The following is a 23,713-nucleotide window of genomic DNA, read 5'->3' on the forward strand; positions in this document are numbered from 1 at the left end:
TGTGTCTTATAATGTTTAATTTTATGCCATATTTGATGTGTGATGAGGTACATGATATTCACACACACACACACCCCCGCCCCAGAGAATGTGACCTTTTCCCAAACAAGGACCTGTGACCAGGAGCTGACCATTCTGACCTTCTCAGAACTTGATAAGGACTGTGTTTCAGTTTTATTTAATTTCAGCCCTCTGGTTTCAACTAGTTTTAGAATGAGGTCAGTCCACTCTCTGCACCAGTACATTGGGAGCCAAGCACTGCAAAACCACCAAGATTGCTCTCTACTTTCAGCCCTGCTCTCAGCTACATCTTTTTTAAAAATTGAAATATAGCTGCTTTACAATGTTGTGTTAGTTTCTGCTATACAGCAAAATGATTCAGTTATATATGTATATGGATCTCTGTACATATATAGTCTTCTTTATATTCTTTTCCATTATGGTTTATTACAAGATACTATAGTTCCCTATATTAAGTGCTATAAAAGTAGATCCTGCTGCTTATCTATTTTATATATAGTAGTTTGTATCTGCTAATCCTAAATTCCTAATTTATCCCTCCCCCGCTTTCCTCTTTGGAAACCATGAGTTTGTTTTCTGTGGCTCTGCATCTGTTTTGTAAATAAGTCCATTTATGTAACGCTTGAGATTACACACATAAGGATATCATATAGTATTTGTCTTTCTCTGCCTTTGCTTAATATGATAACGTCTAGGTCCATTCATGTTGCTGCAAATAGCGTTATGTCATTTGTTTTCATGGCTGAGTAGTATCCCTTTGTATAGATGTACCACATCTTCTTTGTCCATTCGTCTGTCTATGGACACTTAGGTTGCTTCTGTGTCTTGGTTTCTGTAAATAGTTCGGCCGCACCGTGCTTAACGAGAGTCCCTGGGTGGGGAAAGTAGTATATGAAGAGAAGTGGTTTTTCGTGTTTGAGGCCCTTCCGGATTCAATCTCTCACACCAGCCCAACAATCAGTAAAGATTTAGCTGCGCTTTCCTTATCTTCGGTGGGTTCACTTCTCAGTCCGTACCCAGACCAGGCAGTGGCCCACAGGTATGAGGTCGCCAACAATCTCCTCACTTAGAAGGGGCCCATCCTTCTCCAGAGTTCAGTTCATTGAGATGTCTTTGCAGCCATAGCTTCAAAAACGACCTTCTCTTTAACTTATCTGATGGTTTCACATTTCAGCGGAAACAGTAGTCATTTGCCCATCTACAACGGTATCAGAACACTTCCATTCATCCTGAAGCGCTCTTGCTGGTTTATTTTTGTGTTTTGAGAGGGGCCTCTGCGGGGCACTTAGACTCTGCTGATTTCACGGTGCCCTGTGTTTCTTGGCAGGAGGATTTTGTGGATTCCGACAAAGAAGCCCCTATTGAATCCACCTTCGTTCGCATCAAAGAAACCCCTTCGGAACAGGAGAGCGCCGTCTTCCTTCTCACCGAGGATGGGGAGCGAGCCTACACCATCAACCACGAGGCCAGCCACCCGCCTCCCTCCAAAGTCTTCGTCTGTGACAAGTCTGAGGGCACGAAGGAACCCTGCCTGGGTGGCATTTCTAGCCAGGAGCTGGTGGACAGCTCCTCTGAGTTCATGAACCAGATCATCGAGCAGGTTCTCCAAGGGATCCCCGGGAAGCTCGACAGCACCAGTGAACCGGCTCCAGAATCTTCCATCCTATCATCTCGAAAGGACAGCCGGAGGTCCAACTCTCTGCCAATCAAGAAGACGGTGCACTTTGAGGCTGACACCTACAAGGATGCCTCCTGCAATCAGGAACCTTCCTACAGTGCGGACCTGCGCTTCGAAGGGAGCCCCGGAGAGACCAAGGAGTCGTCCAAGCAGGATGAACGGGTCTTGGTGGCTGACGTTGCTGAAGAAATACCGAAACAGGAGGCACTGGAGATCCTGGAAGCAGCAGCCTCTGACGAGGTCCCTGGCGACGTGTCCTCAGTGGATGGTGAGATCAGTCATCCTCCGACTTCCCGGACCTCTCCCCCCTGGAACGGGGCATCGGAGAGGGCATCCAGCCCTGGTGATGAAGACCATCTCCCCTCACCCCTGGGAGAGAACACCGTTATGGCCGATGCCTTGGAGATCAAGGTGAAGCTGCTGACGGTAGAAGCGATGGATAAAGAAGACTATTTTGAAGCCATACCATTAAAAGCCTCAAAGTTTAACAGCGACCTCGTCGATTTTGCCTCCACCAGCCAGGCTTTCAATGAGATTCCTTCGCCTCACAAGAAAAAACCTGCAGAGGAGGAGGTGCCGGAGGATCACCCTGAGAGACTGGGCAAACGGAGAGGGAAATCTGCCCACAAGAAGACAGATTCGGATGAGGCCCCAGTGAAGCCCGACCAACACGACCCTCACAAGGACCCTGGAGACCAGGACCAAGGCTATTCTTTGGCCCCTGAGGAGGCCCCGGTGGATAAAAAGCCGGAGGTGTGTGAGAAGGCCAAGCGCAAGTCCTTTCGTCGCTCCCGTCGGGGCGAGGAGGAAGGGGAAGCCGAGTGCCTCCGGGGGCTCGGGGGAGAATTGCCTTCCAACCCGCCGAGCAGCAGCGTCAGCTTGGAGACCCTCTGCAGCCCCAGCGAGGAGGGCCTGGACTTCAAGCCATCTCCCCCGCTCTCCAAGATTTCCGTCATCCCTCATGATCTTTTCTACTACCCGCATTACGAGGTGCCCCTGGCGGCGGTTTTGGAGGCTTACGCGGAAGGCTCGGAGGATTTGAAAAATGAAGAGATGGACCTGGAAGAACCGGAGGGCTATCTGCTGGACCTGGGGACCAGGGAGGACAAGGCCGAGGAGGCCGAGGCCTCCCAGAGCAGCTTCAGCTTCTCCGGGCTGGGCGAGGACCTCCCCCAGGCCAGCATCGCAGAGGATGCCAGTCCCGCCTCAGAACCCTCTCCCCCACCCTCACCTGAGGACCACCAGCAAAGGGAGGCCAAAGACAGCGTCCCCGTGCAGGGCCATCAGGTATGTGACTATGGAGTCGGGAACCCTGCGTGGAAAATTCTATGCTTCTCCCAAACTCCCCTTGTGCATGCGTGCTGAGTTGCTTCAGTCGGGTCCGACCCTGTGCGACCCTATGGACTGTAGCCTGTCAGGCTCCTCTGTCCATGGTATTCTCCAGGCAAGAATACTGGAGTGGGTTGCCATTTCCTTCTCCTAAACTCCCCTTCTTCCTCCATAAAACGGAGAAATGCAGCTTCCCGCACGGGCATCCCAGGTCCAAAATTTAGGGAGAAATTCACTCCAGGCTCAGACAAGGGCCGGGTGAGCACCTGAGAGGGACACAGGTCCAGTTTGGCACCCTGGGCACCTTGCTGGCCTCCCCGTAGTCCTGGCCCTGCCCACAGGCTGCGCTGGAGATCAGTTGAGTTCATGCTGGTGGCAGGGGGGTTCCAGCATCATGATAGCAGAAATCATTTTCAGTAGGAATCACTGCTGTAGTAAGCTCTACCTCTCCTGCACTGAGTCAGCTGCAGCCCCTCCTCCTCCAGCAGCCGGGGAAACCAAGCCAGACCTCACCCTGGACCCCAGCCTTGATTTTTCAAGGCCTGTTATCTGTTTGGCACAATAGTTTGGCTCCTGCTATTAGAAGTGGGTTGTCGGAGGGGACACGCACGTCTGAGCTGGAGCAGCTGGGCACACGCTCTCTGCCACCTCAAGTCTCCTTCACCTGGCCCAGCAGTTCTAGAGGGGCCCCCAGAGTGAGTGGTGAGAGAGTGCTGGGTCCCCTGTGCGGGGTCCCCTTCCCCGCCTGCCCCTCCAGACACGGCTGCCTCTTCCCCGCCTCCCAGACGCTCCTTTGCCTCCAGGCTTTGCTGGAGTTGCTCTCCTATCTGGAGGCCTTTCCGTACCACGTGTGTGTGTGTGTGTGTGCACGCGTGCGCACACTTGCTCAGTTGCTCAGTCATGTTGGACTCTTTTTGAGTCTCATGGGTTGTGATTTTCTCTCCCAGGAAAGAGGGAGCATTTGTGTATTCATCTCTGGGCTCCAGAGGCCAGCCTGACAGGGCCTGCAAAGCCGCAGTCAAGGTGCACTGAATGACAGTTTGGGGTGTCCTGTGAGGACAGGTAAATTAAACCCTGAGGTGATAGAGTCAAGACAGGATCCAGTGAGGGCCCAGAGGTGCTCGGAGGAACAAGAAAGCCTTGCCCTCTGGTGAGGCTGCAGGAGGGGAATCTGAATAACCTTAAAACACATTTAAGGGGTTTCCCTGTTGGCTCAGCGGTAAAGAAGCTGCCTGCAACACAGGAGACCCGGGTTCGATCCCTGAGTCAGGAAGATCTCCTGGAGGAGGGCACGCAACCCACCCCAGTATTCTTACCTGGAGAATCCCATGGACAGAGAAGAGTCTGGTGGGCTACTGTCCATAGGGTCACACAGAGTTTTACACGACTGAAGTGACTGAGCACGTGCGCACGCAGAAGACATTTAGGGGACTCTCCTGATGGCCCGGTGGGGACCTCCAAGCTCCCAGAGCAAGGGGTCTGGTTTCCATCCCTGGTCGGGGAACTAGATCCCACATGCCGCAACTAAGAGTTGGTATGGTGCAACTAAAGATCTTGCATTCCACAACTAAGGCCCAGAGCAGCCAAATCAATCAATTAATTAGTTTTTAAAAGCCAGACATTTAGGGTTTAGATGGGCCAGAAGTGATAGTGTCATTTGTGGCTTTGCCAACTCCAGACAGTGGAGCAGAGCCCCCGCCTGAGCGCTGGGGGAGCAGGGTTCTCTGGCCTTGATGGCGTAGAAGCCAAGCATGGCCAGACCAATTGTTTGGGGCCGAGCACCCACTCTCTGACTTTGGCTGGAGAAGAGGGCTGGGTGGCTCCATAGGTGCCAGCGACCTGTCTGCCACTGTTCTGCCTTAGGGAGAGGAGCCCAGTCCTGCCTTCCTGCCCCTCCCCAGCCGTCTGCTGTCTGTCTGAGCAGGCTCGCCCCGTGGGAGACCCCAAAAATCCCACGGGGTAGGAAATGCCCCTCAGTAGGTCTCTGGGCCCTCAGGTTGGGGATGGCAACAGCAACTGGGATGATTCTCTGAACCGTTAGAAACCGAAAATTTCTTTTAGGGCAAAAGAAAAGGGACCAAGTGGGCAGTGAGGAGAGGGCCTGAGTTGCCTCTCTGCCCCTCAGCGTGACTTTAAATGGCTAATGAGGGGACGTCCCTGGCGGTCCAGTGGTTAAGAATCTGAGCTTCCAGTGCAAGGGGTGTGTGTTCAGTCCCTGGTCGGGGAACTAAGATCCCACAGCCTTGCTGCACGGCCAAGAACATTTAAAAAAAAAAAAGCTGGAAAATGATTAATGAGCGCCTCAGTCCCCTCCCCCAGTGACTGAGTATGGACGCATAGATGAGGCGCTTCAGTGTCTTCTGCTTCCAAAGGCAGGCTTTGCACCTGTGGGTGTGGCCAGCATGTGAACAGATGGTTTGGGACAAGGTTGGAAAAGCCCTGGACTGGGAAGAGCTTCAGGAGATCTAGGTTTGCATCTGCTTTACGCTGAGCTTGGGGAGAGCTTGCATTTCTGGGTTCCAGGGTGGGCGCCCTCCCGCATCTCTCACTGCTGGGCTGCTTCCTCCGGTGTTTACCTGTCCGACCAGCAGGTGCCCACTCCTCCCAAACACACCCTGTGATTGGCTCCCAGTGTATGTAGCCCAGGCCTTGATCCCAGTGAGTGAGCAGGGCTGGGAGAGGGGAAGTGATGAAGCCCAGGATGACAGGTGAGGTCTGGGAGTCTTGTTTCCTGACAAAGAGGATGACATGGATGGAGAATTTCTCCCATACCCGGCCTTCCTTTAAAAAGAAAAGAAAAAACTATCTTCTAAACGGACGAGAAAATGGCAAGTTCTGGCTTCTAGTCTTTAAGAAAATCAGTCCTCTCCTCATTTCACCTTTCAGAAAGGTAGCATTTGCTCACTGATGATGGAGGAGGAACTGGCGTTTCAGATTGCTGAGAGCGGGTCTAATTTCTGCAGGGAGCTTTGTTCTCTTGGGCCCCACGGGTCTGGCCACTCTGATACTCTTATTAGAATACCTGTTGAGCAAGTTTTTCCAGCCTCGGTCAGAATTCTTGAGAGGTATCGCCAAGCCAACAATTCCCACGCTTCTTAATTTCATGTGAGAGCATTCCTTGTGGGTTTGAGAGAGCCTGGTGGGGACGGTGGTCAAAGAATCTTCCTTATTATGTACATGCAACAGAGGTTGCGCTGCCATCCACCTTTGGCCAAAAGCACAGTGAAGATTCATCTCTTCAAACACAGAGGCCACCTTCACAACCCTTGGCCCACCTGGCTTCCAGTAAGTGGATAATGGTTGTGTGAAGGGTCTAACCATTGCCCGCTGTGAGGGACATCCTATAGGAACCACAGTGGTATAAGCGCTTTATCAGAGGCTGATAATTATTATACCCATTTGACAGAGAAACTGAGGATCAAAGGGATCAAGTCAGTTACTCAAGGTCAGATAACTGACTTAGCCAAGATTTGAAACCAGGTCTTACTGACTGTAAAACCCATGCTGTTTTGATCCATCAGTCTGGAGCATTTGGAACTCTGCACAGGGAGCAGAAATGCTGGTGGGCCTCTCCTCCACACTGGGCTGTGCTGGAAGGACCCCACAGGAGTGGCAGGATTGGAAGGGGCATCTTAGCTGGGCCTTGGAGTGAAGGTGGCCTTGGGTGGTGTCACGCACTCCACATTGTGGCGTAAAATGCTGACTTGTATTTGGTTGTCTTGTCCTTTAGTCCCAGGAATTCCCAAACTCGGAAAACTTAGCCAGCCCCTTAGAGGAAAAGGTAATGGAAGAATCGATCAGCAGTAAAAAAAAGGAGAAAAGGAAACATGTGGACCACGTAGAAAGCTCAATATTTATAGCACCCGGAACTGTTCGCTCCTCAGATGACCTGGAAGAAGACACCGGTGACCACAAAGTCCTTTCCAGGTATTTTATTAACATCTTCTCGCCCCAGAGCCCCAGCCTGGGGAGCTACTCTCTAATCTCATCCCATTTCCGGTTTCTGATTGGATGGGGGTGGGGGGCCAGGGCTGGACAGCAAGGGAAACCAATTCAGACAAAGTGCTCCTCCACACCTGGGCTCCCCCAAGGGCCTCACCACAAAACCGGGAGGACCTGCACCTCACCTTCTCTTCTCACCCCCAGCAGCTTTGGGTGGAAACGGGCAGTGAGCAGAGAGGTGGCTGAACCATAGGTAGGGGTGGGGATGAGAGGTAATAGACTTGACTTTGCCAGCCTTGGTGCATGATAACTACCAGTCAGTGTAGGTAGAGACCAAACTTAGCCATTTAGGAGCATCTTACAGAATCAGAAGGGATGCACTGCATATGCATGGAGGGAACTATTTATCACTGTTGCATGGAAACTGGACTTTAATATGACAGCTTCACCCATGAGTTTGGGTCCAAGGCAGTCAGGATGGTCAGTTTACCCCAGGGGAGGAGGAGGCAGGGAGGATAATGAGCTTTAACTGCTAGGAAGCTTGTAGCACACATCTGCTCTGCCACTCCGAGGCTGCTGGATGGTCCGGATTATTCCCAGGGCAAATATTTAACTGCTCAATGTCAGAAGACCCTGGTCTCTCCCCATCGGCACTCATCATCACATTTGCCATCACCTTGTACTAGCCCTTGTGTGTTCAGGCATTTCCCTTACATTGGTTCATCAATTCTCATGGGCACCCCAATAGGCAGGCAGGTGCGATTGTGCATCATTAGGAAGCTTGAGGGGGGTACCTCCCAGCTTAGGAGATGCCAGAACTGGGGGTCTTGGACCCAGACCTGTCAGAAGTCCTTGCTCCTTCTGTGACCCCACGTTGCCTGTGCTGGGTGAGCCATGCTGGCCACAAAGGGAAATGATTGAGATAATCACTGGGGGAGTCAGGGGGTCTTGAAGCCCATACAGGGAGAGTCCAGGCCGGGGGTGGCCAATGCCCTGCTTCCCACCTCCCCTCCACCTGGCTCCCATGTTGGGCTGTGAGGGACAAAAAGCAGATGGGAGCCTGGGGGAGGAGGCACAAGGCACAATGGGAGGCAGCTGCCAACTTAGCCTATGACTCTAAGACCTTCTCCCTGCCCTTGGCCGTGACTGGCCAGCAGACGTCTATGTCTCATGTGCGGCTGGACCCGACCCTGCTCTAAATGCATATGAGCACTTCCGGGCAGGTGGTCCAGGGCTGTCATCTACTCCACCCCAACTTGGGAGGGGCCACTAGTAAAATGCCAGACTGCCCCCTTCTCCCTAAGCAGGTCAGTCCTTAGCAGTCTTTCAGCCGTCACGTATGTGTGATGGAGCCGCTAGACTTGGGGACTCTGGAAGAGGCTGGCCACGGCTCTGCCCTCCAGGAGCCCCCAGCTGGAGGGAGACAGGGAGTGCTCCATCTATTCTGCTGGGATTGGGTGGGCACCTTGGGTGTGAGAGACAAGTAGGGATTTATGATGAGACCTCAGAGGGGCCAGAGAGGGTGAGGGCAGCCTGGGCACTGAGAGATCATTTGAATTCAGCATCAAGGGATGAGCAGGACTTGCATTTGGGAGAGGGAGAGAGAAGATGTTTCAGGTGGAACAAACAGCCTGAGCAACAGCAGGCATGCAGGAGGCCCCTCGGGAAATATTCATCAAATGGGAGGGGGTGGGAGGAGAAACAGGGAGCGTGGGGGTGGGGAGGAAGCGAGCACCTTGGGTTCGTCCCTCTTCATCCGAAGGACCAGCAAAACCTGCCCCAGGGGGATGGGACTGGGGAGGGATACAGAAAAGTAAACCGATGTTTCAGCATCTGTGAGCATGAGGCTGGGCTGACCTTTTCATGCAAAGGTTTTTACTCTAATCTCTCAGTTCCTCCATCCCATCTCACTTAAGCAAAGCTGTAACTGTGATGCAGCATTTTAGCCAAGGTGGAAGCTAAATACCTGATGTCATCAGATAACATGGAGGGTTGCTCATGCACATGAATGAACTTAGACCCCGACACCCGTCCTGTGCTCAGGGCCATCTCATCTGCTCCCCACCCCCTGACCCTGATTCCAGAGCACTAATCAGGAGGTCATTGCCTGGCTGAGGCTTAGGAAAGGAACAGAGCCCTGGGCATCTCTCTGCCCAGGGATGGCACAGGGTATTTTCCTGGCTGTCGGTCACCCCCGTGGCTCTCCATTTGTCTAGGCAGAAAGGCCGCTTGCCCAGAGCCTGCAGGAGCCCTCGTGCCCTGTCCCCCTCAGCCTCATCTCTGTCCACCCTTGGTCACTCTCTTCCTCATCCCCAGCGTACCAAGCACCCTGGCCTTAGTTGAGGTCCTGGAATGCCCCCAGCCAATCTCCTTCACCTTTGAGGATCCTTCTGTCCCCTGCCTGTCTCCTGCCTTGCTCCCTTGAGTCTCAGCTCCACTACCACTTCCTCCAGGCAGCCCTCTTGGATTCCTCCAGGCTATTTTTGATAGCCCTTTAAATGTTCTCTTAGCTTCTGTTCTCTTTCTTCACAGCATTGATCAAAGCAGTCATTTCTATGATAATTTGTGGAAGGACGTATTTATCATCTACTCTCCCCCTAGATTGTCAGCCAGCTTCCCAGAGGTGGGGAGGACACATCAGTATGGTCCTAGTGTTTAGCTCAGCACCTGGCTTGCATTCGGCATTCAAGGAATAAAAGTTTTTTGTGAGGGCAGGAGGTAGGGAACAATGAGTGGGTGTGCTCTCTCAGTCCAATGTGGGCTCCTAGAGGAGCAGGTCCTTTTTTTTTTTTTTCTGTTGGTGCATTTTGTTTCATTTCTGTGCTGTGATACCAGCCAGGAAAAACTAACACAGACTTTGAATTGAGGATGAAGACTGAAGTTTCCCTAGACCTAGCCCCGCACCTGGCACATAGAAGGTGCTCAAAACCTGTTAGTTGGAAATGTGCCACCCGCAGAAAGGGAAGAGCTTGGTGATGTTTGGGGGACAGCCGTGAGCGGGGATAGCAAGGCTGACAATAATGGGAATAAACTCTTCCCTGGACCCCACAATGCCACATAGTAGGTCTGCCTTGAGGAAACTGATGTGATGGTTTCTGTATCAGGCCAATCCACATCCAACACCTCATTCTTCCGTTAAGCAGCAAGACAGGACCTCTTTGACCTACAGAATGCTAGTATCTCTGCCAGCTTCAAGAAGCAGATGGGGTAGGAATGATGATCCATTTCACAGATGAGGAAAACTGATCACAGGTGTAACTGTTTGACTACGGTTAATCAACCAGGAGCCAGGATGAGAGCCCAGACCTCTGGCTGGGGTGTCTTTTTTGCCTTAGCCCTGAGTGAACCATAAAAGTGGTGTCATCTGCACATCTGAGGTTATTGATATTTCTCCCGGCAATCTTGATTCCAGCTTGTGCTTCGTCCAGCCCAGCATTTCTCATGATGTACTCTGCATATAAGTTAAATAAGCAGGGTGACAATATATAGCCTTGACGTACTCCTTTCCCTATTTGGAACCAGTCTGTTGTTCCATGTCCAGTTCTAACTGTAGTGAACCAGCTTCATTGGAAGATCAGAGATACTTCCCACATCAGCCTCACAGATATAGTTAGAAAATCTGCCACTTCCTGTGTGAAAAGAAACGAGGCGGTCCAGACCCGGGAGTCCTCAGCATTGTGCACGGAGCACTGCAGAGGGAGTCCAGGTCCCAGGTCCCAGTCCGGGTCTGACTTTAGCTTGCAGACGATGTCTGGTGAGTCCCACGATTGGGGGATATTTGGAAAAACAAATCTTCCCCCTGCCCTGAAATCCTATGATTTTTAAGAATATGTAGTCTGCTTTCTATTTGAAATTATCTCTCTCTTTTTTTTTTCTTGTCGGTGAGGGTTAGTGTGTCTCATATCATCCTGCTGTTTGTAAGCACGCGTACTGGATAATGGGTCTCATTTCCGTCACTAGATCCGAAGTCAGAGCTTGCCTAAATCCACATGTGGCGGCCTTGGGAAGCGGGCAGTGAGGAGTTCTTGGTGGCATCAATTCAAAACATGTGTTTATTTTTCAGGACGAGTCACAGTGACTCCAGCATTTACATTCGACGACATACTAATAGGTCTTTGGAATCGGTTAGTATGTGAATTTCTTCTTCTAGCATCTGGCCCCTGCTAATCAACTCCTTTCCCTCCTTCCTTCCCCCCAGCCCAGAGCTTTGAAATTACTGATGTGCAACAGCTATGCTTTTGGATAGAAGACAAGCAAATTGAAACCTTGTCATTAAGCACAGTCCAATCAGATGTCCAGTTTGGGCATTAGGGGATGTAAATAAAGTGATGATTTTAAAGCCCAAAGGCCTCTTTGTCATAACAATCGTATTCAAGACCTCCCACCCCACCCCTGCAACACTCATCCAGAAAGATCACGTTCAAAGACAGAGATGCAGCCTAAGCAGAAGGTTCCTTTTGTCTTCACAACCGCTTAGCTCTGCATGTGTTGGCCCCCCAAAAGCCCGGGGATCCCTAGCTTGCCCCCAGTTGTGGGGGGCGGGGCCTCTTCCGTCCACCAGTGGGAATAATGTGTAGATCATTGCATAGTAGTTTTATTTTGGAACTAGATGTTTGCAAGATTGAGAAAAGCATGGCGTGCTCGACTTTGTATATTTAAAATCATCTTATTTTCTGTTTCAGAGATTTCATCTTTACTAATTGGGTTGCGGGGGTTTTGTTTATAAATTTCACTGTAGGATCATTTTAGCCATGTTCAGTTGAGGAACGCAGCGGATCTGGATGACAGAAGAAACAGAACGTTAACCAGGTGGGTGGCTATATCCAGGCTCGGTAGGGTTTAAGGGATATTTTTTTATTTAATCACACAGTCTACCTTCTGGGGGTGGCTAGTCTCCAACTAGGGCTTTGTTAGATAATAATATTAATAGTCTAGAAACATACAAGAAAATACCTGTTCCAGAGAAAATGAATGTAAATTGAATGTGAGTGGGAGGGCAACGTAGATATGAATCCAGGTTGACAAGCAGGGCACAGTTCAGAAAAATGACTTGGTTTAAAGACAGGTCTGGGTTACGAGACCTAGGTCATGAGACCTGGGTGTGAGTCTTCATTTAGATAATGCAGTGGCATCAGCTGACCCTCTGAGCAGAGCCAGGCAGAGGAGGTAGGGATGGGATACTGTGTGTGCTTTTTAAAATGCTGTAGCCCCTGACAACCGTGTTCCTTCTGTGTCGCCACTGCAGGTACAATACTCAGAAGCTCACTGAGCTGATTTTACAGTTTTATGGCATCAGAGCAGACATGAAGAGGGAGTACAAACATGCCAGGATGTCTATGAAAGTATTTCTTACTGTTGGAGAACTAGATGACCCAGACTGGGTGTTGAATGGTTGTAACACCGCCCGTTCAGAACATAGGCTGGCAGACAAATCTGAAACTCTGACAATTCTGAGATGTCCCTATCCCTGTTAAAGTTATTGAATCACTTGATTTTATTTACTGATTTATGGTACTTGCCATGGATTTGAATTGGCTTGGAAGGACTTGAAAAGTGTTAGTCACTCAGTTGTGTCCAAATCTTTGTGAACCCATGGACTGTAGCCTGCCAGGCTCCTCTGCCCATGGGGTTCTCCAGGCAAGAATACTGGAGTGGGTTGCCATTCTCTTCTCCAGGGGGTCTTCCCAACCCAGAGATCAAACCCGGGTCTCCTGCATTACAGGCAGATTCTTTACCTTCTGAGCCACAAGGGAAGCCTGGAAGGACTTAGATTATTCAAATGGAAAGACTGAAAATTTCCCAACAGCCAGGATTGTGATCTTTAGAAGTCTACCTCTCCGGTTCTTAAAAAAAAAGAGGCAAGATTTGTTTCCCTCTCCTGCCATAAAATGAAAATATTAATTCACATTTTCCCCTGGGCTTGACATCCTCATAGGAAAATAGTACTTTTAGCTTTTATGAGATAGAGTCTTTGAAAATTGAACCCCCAAGGTTTAGAAATGCTGTCGCATTTTCCATGCTTTTGAGCATTTATTACCTATGCAGTAAAAAAAAGTAGTTTAAAATTTCTCTAAAAACAGTTTTAAGAAGGAGAAAGAAATTCTGCCCCTTATCTGCGTGGGAATCACTCGGTTTCCATACCAGGGCAAGGGTTTAATCCCCTCTTCGCCTGGCTTCTTGCTATATCAGGAGATGATTCAGGGAAGAGGTGATTTTTACTTCTCATAATCTCTTTCATGTGCCCTAGACTGACCCTGAGGAGCTTACACACAGCTTCTGTAAATGCAGCTGCAAGCAAAGACCCCCAGCCCTGACTGCAATCAGATTATGTCTTCTGACTCGTTTCTATTACTACCACACAGCCCCCTTCTGGACTCTCTCCACCAGGCAACAGTAAAATGTCCCTTTAGAGCTACCTTAGAGCTTTCCTGATAGCTCAGTTGGTAAAGAATCCACCTGCGATGCAGGAGACCTGGGTTTGATCCTTGAGTTGGGAAGATCCCCTGGAGAAGGGATAGGCTACCCACTCCAGTATTCTTGGGCTTCCCTGGTGGCTCAGCTGGTAAAGAATCTGCCCGCAATGCGAGAAACTTGGGTTCAGTCCCTGGGTTGGGAAGATCCCCTGGAGAAGGGAAAGGCTACCCATTCCAGTATTCTGGCCTGGAGAATTCCATGGACTGTATAGTCCATGGGGTCGCAACGAGTCAGACACTGCTGAGTGACTTTCACTTTCACTTTCTGTTAAAATAAGATAAAAATAACAGAAGAGGGACTTGCCTGGAGATTGAGTGGCTAAGACGCCACGCTTCCAACATAGAGAGTCACAGGTTCGATCCCTGGTCAGGGCACTAGATCCCGAATGCCACAACAAAGATTCCACATGCTGCAACTAATACTTGGTGCAGCCAGATAAATAAAAATAAATATTAAATATATATATATATATACACACACACACACTCTCTTAAAAGTATGTATCTACTCTCTTCTCTTAAAAAAGAAAATAAGAAAGATACCTCTCACCAATATGGAACCTGGTAATCATTTTCAAGGTTAGATTCCAAAGCCAAGAACAAAAACTAGGTGGTAGAGAGGTGTGTCTTTTTGTTGCTAATGGCTGTTTTTAAATGATCAGTTAGAAGGGAACACTCCATTTAGGGAGTGTTAGGAAACATTCCTAAGGGAACACTTAGGAAGCCCCTCAGTTCCTGGGAGAATAAAAAAGGGCTGTCAGCCTCCAACTCTGTGTTCGGGGCACTGCTGTATAACGGGACACCTCCTGGAGCGGGGTGCAGACCTGGCCCAGATCCCGGCTCTGCCAGAAAGTCATTGTGTGGCCTGGAGAAAGCCGCCCTCCACCCACCCCATGAGGCTCAGCAGGCCCATCTGCAGAATGGGGCTCACAGCTCCTCTGTCTTGGTGTCGTGGAGATCAACTGGGAGGGTCTGAAAGCTCAGAGCGTCCTGGGACCCTGCCCTCCACCTGGGTCTGCCCCTCGCTGGGAAGCCGGTGGCTCTCCAGTTGGGCTGTGAGGCTGGAGAACAGGGAGGAAGCGGGGGTCCCCTGGACGGGGGGAACTCCGCTTGTGACTGCTTTGGTGTGTCTCCTCCCATGCAGGAAGGCCAACCACTCGGGCGAAGCCAGGCTGCGGGAGATCCACAGCTCCCAGAGCGACTCGCTGACACAGCTGGTCCAGCAGCCGGATGTGATGTATTTTATCCTCTTCCTGTGGCTCCTGGTTTACTGCCTGCTGCTCTTCCCCCAGCTGGACGTCAACAGACTCTGATGCGTGCGTCTGCGTAATAAAAGAGACAGGACCCTGTCCGTGGGGTGGGCATTCTCCTTCCTTCCTCCTCTTGCCTGTTCTGGACGGGGCACTTCTGCAGATAGTGGAAGACCTCCAAGGAAACTTAGACCCCGCCCCCCCATCCCCACTTTTTTTTTTTCCATGTTTTCTTTTCTTGTAAGTCCTAAGCATGCTTTTCTCTTAGGCTGTGAACACAACACTCAGGTGTGTGGCCGGATCCTTGGGTGGGGTTTGTTTGTGTGCCTTGTTCTGTCAGCTATTACTATTAAGCTCTGTGGCTGAGACTTATGGGGCTTCCCAGGGGGCTCAGTGGTAAAGAATCCCCCTGCCAGTGCGGGAGACACAAGAGACGCAGGTTCAATCCCTGAGTCAGGAAGATCCCCTGGAAAAGGAAATGGCAACCCACTCCAGTATTCTTGCCTGGAGAATCCCATGGACAGAGGAGCCTGGCGGGCTATAGTCCCTGGGATCTCAAAGAGTTGGACATGACTCATTGACTAAGCACAAGCACTGATTCTTAGCTCACTTGGTTTTTAAGGTCCCAGATGGACTTGAGTTTCTCACCTCCTGATGACAAAGAGGATGGAGACCCCAGGGAGAGCCCCTGTGGGAAGAAAACTGCCCCACTTTCCTCCAAGAGTGGCGTTTGGGTGAAGGTGCTGGGGGCCCTGTGGTCGTTCGGCGGTTGGTCGTGGTCTCTGCGGGGTGGGGGAGGGGGTTATCCAAAGAACAGCACAAGACTGCCGGCCCCAGGAAAATGCGTCCACAAGCAGCAAAATTCACAGAAAGTAAAGCCTGGGTTGTGAGGTGCAGTGCACACTTGTTCACACTAGGGTGTTTTTCTAGGGAGGGGATGCATTTTCATTTTGCTTTTGCACTGATTGAATTGAGATGAAGCTGTGATTTTTCAAACCTTTTCCATCTATGGAATTCTCCTTTCAAGAGGATCCTCAGGGGGTGGTCCAGTCGAAACATGAAAAGCAGAGCTTTGGCTGACTCGGCGCAAGGCCTGGGATCCCTCTTGCTTTGTCTGGGCAGTCCCGCACCTGCACCCCCCACCTCCGGCTTCCATCCGTGGCTCCTGAGGCTGGTACCCAAGGCCCTGCAGAGCACTGTAAACACTTAAGAGCCTCCCAAAGCCCCAGGAGGAGGGCGGGAGTGACCTGGCTGAGAATGAGCCCTGACTGATGTTAGAGCAGGTGGTAGCCCAGCGGGTTCCTGCTCCGAGAGCGCCTTTGTGCACACCTGCCACACAGTGTGAGTCTCAGCACCGCCGTCCTTTGTGGTCCGTTATGATGGGTTTCTTGAAAAGGAGAAAGGTTTCTGGAAGGCATCTGGAGAAGTAGCTAGAACCAGCAGGTGGTAGAGGATGGGCATCCACCCACCCTTCGGTCTTCCGTCTTCCTTCTGCCCTGGGCTCCCTGCTTCCTTTCAAGACACAGGCCCGGCCTCCCTGGGTATTGCTTCCTCCTCCCCTGCTCAGGAAGCATATTGAGTGAGGCTTATAAACCCACAGACTACGAGGTCGAGAGGGGCATTCAGACAGCATCTTCTCTGCTGAACCCAGAAAGGCAGAGCCGTTTGACCAAGATCCCACAGCCAACCAGGAGCAGACTTGCAAGTGTACCCAGGCCACCTGATGCCCCTTCCGGAGCTGTCTCCTCTCTTAGGGAACTTCCTCTGGGCCCAGGGATGTCCTGAAAAAAATAAAATAATAAAACGAATAGATAAGAATGCCTTATTTAAAACAAAACCAAAATTTTTAGGTCAACGGCCAGCCTTTGTTTTTTTCTCGTTTTTCCCACGAAGTTTTGTTCACTTCCAAGCTTGTCACCCGTTCCTTCTAGAATACCCTTCACAGCTCTAACAGCCTGTCAGCTGACACACCAGTGTTGTTCTTACTCCAAGAATCATGCTTCTCTCTCTGCAAGCCAAGGGCTTGCTTATTTTGAGCAGTGGGTCTCCAGTTTACAGAATTCCAGCATGGCCAAAAGAATTTACCTAGCACATTTGAGTTGATGACAGCCAAAACCTGACTTCTATCCCACTCTGGTTATAGCCTGCCTTCTCTCTGTGAACGAATCTAAGCCTTCCAAGCTGAAAGCTGTTGGGAGCTTGGAGCAATTCCATCTAGAGGGCCAAGTGTCCCATGGAAAATGAGCTAATTAATGAGCTCCCTAGCATCATTGAACGCTCAAAGGTACAGATACTAAAGATTATGTGTGTGATATTTTATAACTCTGGACATCAAGCAGTCCTCACCTAAATTAGATGCTTGAAGAGCCAGGGAAGAGCTGACCCAAACGTTAATCATTTCATTTTACAGATCTAGACCTTGTTCAGAAAAGTCTGCAGGTTTTCTCTCTCACCCATTACAAAGTGTAATATTGTTCAAAACCATCTACTGGCAAGATGCCTGAAAGTCATTTAGTTCAAGTTGGCAGCAAACTGATTTTTTTTTTTTTTAAGAAAAAAAATTCTCACTTGAGGATAGGCTTGTATGAATGAAGTCAGTTATAGAAGGTGAGTAAGAAGCCAGCCGGACAAACCACCCCATGGTTTGTATTTCTTTTTAATAATTTAGTTTTAATTCTTATCCAAGTAATACATATTCATAGTTTAAAAAGAAACAAATACTATAAGGCTTTTAATGGAAACTAGCAATCTCCTGTGTCTTGCTTCCTAGAAGTAACCCTTTCAACTCTTCCTATTTCTTCTAATATTTGCCTTTGCATTTCTATATAACATGCGTATATTTCTTCTTATTTTTAGAGTTTAGAATAGCAAGATATCTAGTGTCTTGCTACCATGGTAGAGAAGGATCTTGCTCTTAGCCGAACCCCACTTTGTTTTTCCAGCATAGTTAGATTATGTTGTTTGCTACATCTCTCTTCATCGTGAGCATATTAGGTCTGTTTACTTCTAAACCAAGTGGTGTACTATAGTTGCTTGTCTTTTCTCGTCAAATTTTTTCTCCTTGATAATGATGATGATGACTTTGGTGTGGCACCTTCCTTAGTAACTTCCTGAGAAAAGAACATGGGAAGTAAATATTTTGAGATTTTGCATAACTTAAAACATCCTTATTCTGCCCTTACCCAGGGGTAGCTGGATATAGAATTGTGGGTGGAAAATAATACTCTCCCACCACTCCCACCTCCAACGTGGTTGTTGAGTTTCTTAATGTCATTCTGATTGCCAGGCCTTTAGCTGTGACCTGGGTTTCTCCACCCTCCCAGGAAACATTTATGATCCCTTCATTTTTAGTGTTCTGAACAGTCCCAGTGATGGTGTACCCTTGACGCATACCTCGTTCTGGGCTCTCACGGGAAATTTCTTAAGTTTTCTTGTAATTTTTCACGTTTTTCCTTTGTGGACCACCTATTGTTCCAATGTTGGACATCCCAGGCTAATCCTCTAATATTATTTTTTCTATTTCTCATCTCTTAATTTTGTATCTGCTTGCAAAGACAGTTAACTTTATTTTCTAATGTTCCTGATGAATGGTTTTTAATTTCTAAAACATTTTGTGGCTGTTCTCTTGTTTCTGTTTTATAGTGTCCTGTTCTTGCTTCATGACTACAGAACTTATCTCTCTGGATGTTCATGATAGTGGGGTTTTGAGGAACTTCTTTTCTGCTGTTTTGCTTTTATTTCCTCTAAGTTCCCTTTCTTTCGGTTAGTCTCAGTCTCTGTCTTTCATGTTACACGTTTTCTTGAGATATCTAGTGATCCTGTGGATCTGTTCTTGTGTATGAGTGATAGTTCAAAAAATGGATCGGAAACTCTTTGTGTCAACCCGTGGATTTTTCTGTAGGGTCACCAGGTGGACACCTGAACTCTTCAGGGCAGGGCCACACATATCAATAGTTGCAGGTCTTTTCTCATTGTGTTTCTTTGGAGATATTTCCACTTCTCTCTGAGCATATACAGGGCTGCTACTAGCCTATGCAGAGCCCTCATGCAGTTTCAAAGGGGCCTTCCCTCTGAGTGGATGACTTTGAGATAGGTGCCCCTCTGGGGCAGAAGCCACCCGTGGGCCCGTGGCCAAACTGGCAGGCACATTGTTTGCCTCTTTCTCCAGGGAAAGGCTTGAGGAGCAGGGCAAGGGCTAGATTTTAACTCCCAGTTGCCCCTTAGCCTCGCCCCTTTGTGAAGTGCACAGACTGGAGGGCCATACCCAGAGATGCCGGCGCACACCCAAGTGACCGCATCCTGACCTCTGGGCAGGCGTCTCATCACCATCAGGATGTAGACACAATGAATCGGTCCCTCCGCACTGTGACTGGTGTCCCTGGGTTGGAGCTCCTCTGCTTCCCCCGGGGAGTGGCTGCAGCTCGGTTCCGCACCTCCTCTGCACGTACAAGGTGTTGAGATTCCTCAGCCCTGCTCCCATCTGCTTCCACTCTGCCCCTGCCATAAATGGATTGGCTCCTCCTCTCTGTCCTTCTGTTTTCATGATGCCATCACTTCCATTCCTTTGCTCTTGTTTCTGTGGGCTCTCGTCAGGGAAGACATGAGCCCACCTGCTCAGGTCACCATCTCGAGCACATGGGCTCTTTCTATGCAGCCCCCTGTGTGCCCTCTCCCTGCTGGTTAGGCAAGCTCGCTGCTCTGTGGACACACTTGTGAACTTGCCCTGAGCCCTGCTGAGCCAGTGGTCTTCGAGTGCCTTCAGATCGCACTGGGCCAAGTTGGAGGTCGGGGTGGGGAGGGAATACACAGTGCTCCCCTCGATGCCACAGTGCCGATAGGGGTTCTCCTTCCTGCCTCTTTCCCTCCTGCCCCCACACAACCATCTTAGAGCTCCCGCTCCCCGCAAGCTCCCTGGAGTCATGCACTTTTTAGGTTTTCCTTGCCTGCCTTGCTTCACTGGGGAAACCAGTAGCCCACACTGGTGTTGGCCAGTGAACAATACGGCTGCTCCCTCTGTTGTGTGGCTATTTGCAACTGGGTGAGCAATTTTTCCTGGTCAAGCCGGGACTCTGTGGGGAGATGGGTTCCCACCAGGACTGAGAACAGAGTACCCTCTTCTCTGCTCCTTAGACAACCACTCCAGACACAGGCTGCTTCTCCCTTTCTGGGATTTAGCAGAATTCTCCCCAACTCTCCTCTCACCCCTGTACAGTGCTAACCTGCTCTGTGTGAGGGTCGAAACCATAGAAGGCAGAAGATTTGGAGGCTGCCTCCCTGTAGAGTCGATCTGCATAAATTGTAGATTGTTTGCTAGCCTTAGGGATCACCTAGGGATCTAGGGTCTCATTTAAGAAGTGAGAAAGGTGACGATCGGGAAGAAGAAATGACTAGTCCCAATGTTGCTTAGTGCCCTCAGGAGGGACATCTTGACACCCAAGTGAGTTCTCTGCAAACCTCCAGCCTCCGGTCCCTGAAGCTCACTTGTACCTCTTTCTCCATCGAGGACTCAGAACATCCAGGAGCTGATCTCAGACACAAGCCCGAGGAAACAAGGAGAGACTATCTCCCTGCATACCAGAATTCACTGTGGCTTTCTTGTTAAGAACTCTTCTCTTTCCATGGTCGTGTCATTGAAGAGCAGTCCTGATGCATTCTCTTTCATGTGACCTTGGCTTTTCTTAACTCTCCAGAAGGCCACTGCAGCTTGCAGCTGTGGCCTCTCTCTCCTTTCTGCTTGGAGACCTCCCCAGCCATCTCCATTGACACCCTGATCGGAGGTGGGCTGTGTGTGAGTTTCAAGCCAGCGTGGCTCTTCAGAACCTTCTCGGTGATGCTCTGGCCAGGAAACAAGAGCCCATGATGCCCTTCGGGTCCAGATGTGTTATTTCTCTCGCCGGGACATTGCATCATCTCTGCTAAAACTGCCTTTGGGGGCAGATTTAGTGCCTGGGGCCGCAGCTGCCGTCCGGAGCCCCCACTGAATGGCTGGGTCTTCATCCAGTCCATCCAGCTGCTGAGAGGGGCTGCGCTCAGGACGAGGGCTGGGACCTGGGCTGAGCAGCTGAAGGCTGAGAGCCAGCATGAGTGATAACACGCTCATTTGCTGGAAATGGCTGCAGAGTTTGCATTAAAGGCTAGCCAGTGTCAGGGAGCCAAGAAATGAGACGTGGCTTCTTTGCTGGACATGAAATCCCACGGATCTTTTTTTGCACTGTCTCTTGTTAGGCATCTCGTTGAGGAAAAACAGTCAGCGAAGGGAAGTGAACCTGATGCAGACGGAGTGGGGACTCAGTCTCTTTTGCATCCAGAATTTTCCATTCCCGTGGTGAGCATGCAGATGCTGTGGCCTCAGGCTCCAGGTGAGCCCTGGCCCTCAGTGCTCTGATGTATGATAGCTCCACAGTGACCGACAAGCCTTCACCATCCTCCACTCTCGTGGGCTCTGCCAGCTTGGGAAGGGGCAAAGGCCTGGAGACTCTGAGCCCCTACTTCCCAAGCATCAGCAGAGATCATCAGAGTTCCAGAACCCCTCAGATTTTTCTGGAATTGCCAAGTCTTCCTGCACAGGGAAGATCAACTTAGATGTTTATAATTTGTTCTGAGAACCTTGATGAAAACCCATCCGACAAGCAGTCACCTCTAGCCCAGGGCTATAGCACCAACAACCCAAAAAGCATCCTCGTCTGTAGGAAGAAGACAGCCAGTGTTTTATGCTGTTTGACCACATGGTGTTAAATACACAACAATTTGGCCCTGATCCCATGGTAACTTTAAAATCTCTGACACTTAGATGTCAAGGCCAGCTTTCATCTGGCAGGAATCTCTCTAACTGAAGCTGCCCGCCGCCCACCTCACCCCCCGCCCACTCATTTTATAGTCACTTCCTTCCCCAGGAGGTTTTGTGGGATGGGGAGGAGGGCAGGTTTGGGAATCAGCCAGATTTAGGTTCCAGTTCCAGCTCTGTCTCCAGACACCTGGATGACCTTGGGCAAATGACCTCTCTGACCATCTTCTGTGCAGAGTAGATACTCGGTACATGTTTGTTGAGTGAATAATAGCTTCCTTGTGGACTTGCCTGGTGGTCCAGTGGTTAAGACTCCATGCTTCCACTGCAGGGGACACAGGTTCGATTCTTGGTTGGGAAAGTTGCATGTGCAGCCAGAAATATTAATAGTTTCCTTGTGGGCTTGTTACAACATTATATACTGCTCAGCAGCTCCTTGTCTGCCTGTCCCTCCTCGCCAAGCTTTGACTAGACCTCCTTTCATTATATTCACTTTACCATAGCTTTTTCCAGCTTCTTTCCAACCTGCCTCCATCTTGCCAGTTGCTCTGTCTCAAACCTAACTCATATCTTTTATAAGAGGAAGTCTACCCATGAACTCGCTGGACCCTTAACAATCACAGGAGATGGTTCTTTCACCACAGGAGGTGATGCTTTTAGCTTTAGAGGAAGCTAAAGCACAAGAAGGAAAAATAACAAGATCATAGAGCTGGGAGGTGGCAGAATCACAAATACAGGACTTCCTTCCAAATGTTGATTTCCACCCTAGACTTAACTGCTTAGAAAATAAGCTTCGCCTCAAGGAGATTCTGATTCTTACTGACTTTGGTCTAGTTGGCAAGAGTGAGTGAGGATCTCAGAGCTGGGCAGGTGGTGAATGTTATCCGTCACTTGTAACCCCCCACCTTGCGTTCTTCCCCTTTCTAGGTTTCTGCACACTTTGACCCTTCCCTGGTGACTCAGTGGTAAAGAATCCACCTGCGATGCAGGAGACCCAGGTTCTAGGAGGGCATGGCAACCCACTCCAGTATTCTTGCCTGGAGAGTCCCATGGACAGAGGAGCCTGGTGTGCTATAGTCCATGGGGTCACCAAGAGTTGGACCAACTGAGTGACTAACCCTTTCACTTTCCACATCAACACTGCTTAAATATTTCCTTCATCCTCAGTTTGTAAAAGTGACTGAGTAATATTGTACACCAATTATACTTCAACTAAAAATAAGTTAAAATTTTTTTTAATAACTGAGGACACCCCAAATTCAAGTTTTAGCCTAAGGTTGCAAATTTACAACCAAAATGACTGCCTTTAAAGGGCCTTCAGCAGCATAACCTCAGTGTCGAACATTCAAGAGTGAGTGACTTTGAATAACTGCCTCCAGCTCTTCACTCAGTTCTTCGAACACATGCTTTTCAGAGTGGAAGAGAGGCCCCCTTCTTTGAAAAGCCAATTTCATTGTCCTGGGCAGAACACAATTAAAATAGGGATGAGGACATGAATTCCTGGGAGGAAGACTACTGGTTGGTCTGTGAGATAGGAATCACCATTTTTGCTTTTGTTCTGCCTTTAAAAGTTGTGGGGTTTGCATTACTGCAAAAACAAATAGAAAAGTATCTTTTGATAGGGTTTTTTTCCCCCCTGTTTGCAATAGGTCCCACTTCTCTTAGCCCCACCAAAAGTCAGTAGACTTTGCTGTGAAGATAGCCACAACTTGCCTGTATTCCTAAGGGTTGAAACACTTTTTAAAAGGAAACTCTTAAGAGTGTCTGTAACCTAGAGAGTTGACAGTGTTCCAAAGTAGGACAGCACTGGCCTGGCTGTTAGGAACCCATGTCCTAGCTCCGGCTCACCTGCTGTGACACCTTGAATAATTCATTTACCTTTCTGGGTTGGAAGTTGGAAGAGACCTCTTTTTAGAAGTTCGTCCTAGGTTTAAAAATCCAAAGGTTAGCAAGTTCTTTTTTTTTTTTTTAAACATCTCAGTAAGTGTCCTATTTGCTAAGAATAAATGCGCCTGTGCATTTGTAAGTGAATTCCAAAGTTTAGAGCACAGCTTCCGGCTTTAGTACTTAGAAAGGTGCCTTCGGAAGGGGTTTGGTGGAATAAAAGGTAGTCTGTCTGGAAGGTGTAGGGGTGGAAGCTTGGAGCAGAACGTGCGAGATCTGCTTCCTGGGCTCCCAGAACTAAACTGGTCTCCTTAAATTAAATCAGCATCTGAAGCAGCAGTTTTCTCAGATT

General features: G+C 49.4%; 1 protein-coding gene across 12 annotated transcripts in view; it reads left to right on the top strand.

The window, feature by feature from the left end:
• Positions 1-14,792, top strand: part of CLMN (calmin) — a 111,206-nt gene extending 96,414 nt beyond the window's left edge. For 2 of the 12 annotated variants that reach the window (XR_014071379.1, XR_014071382.1), the window contains 6 exons: positions 1,349-2,986; positions 6,759-6,955; positions 11,034-11,094; positions 11,653-11,779; positions 12,216-12,312; positions 14,592-14,792. Coding sequence is in view for 6 of the 12 variants with exons in the window: in XM_081550556.1 (XP_081406682.1) it covers positions 1,349-2,986; positions 6,759-6,955; positions 11,034-11,094; positions 11,709-11,779; positions 12,216-12,312; positions 14,588-14,773 (2,250 nt within the window). In the remaining 6 variants the exon portion in view is untranslated. Of the gene's footprint in view, positions 1-1,348; positions 2,987-6,758; positions 6,956-11,033; positions 11,095-11,168; positions 11,317-11,652; positions 11,780-12,215; positions 12,313-14,587 lie in introns of those variants that run through there. The other 10 variants (XM_081550557.1, XM_081550560.1, XR_014071378.1 and 7 more) reach the window with 9 other exon arrangements.
• The last annotated feature ends 8,921 nt before the right edge of the window (positions 14,793-23,713 follow it).

Source organism: Giraffa tippelskirchi, chromosome 12 (assembly GCF_054371585.1).
Source record: "Giraffa tippelskirchi isolate mGirTip1 chromosome 12, T2T-mGirTip1v1.2.pri, whole genome shotgun sequence".
Lineage (NCBI taxonomy): Eukaryota > Metazoa > Chordata > Mammalia > Artiodactyla > Giraffidae > Giraffa > Giraffa tippelskirchi.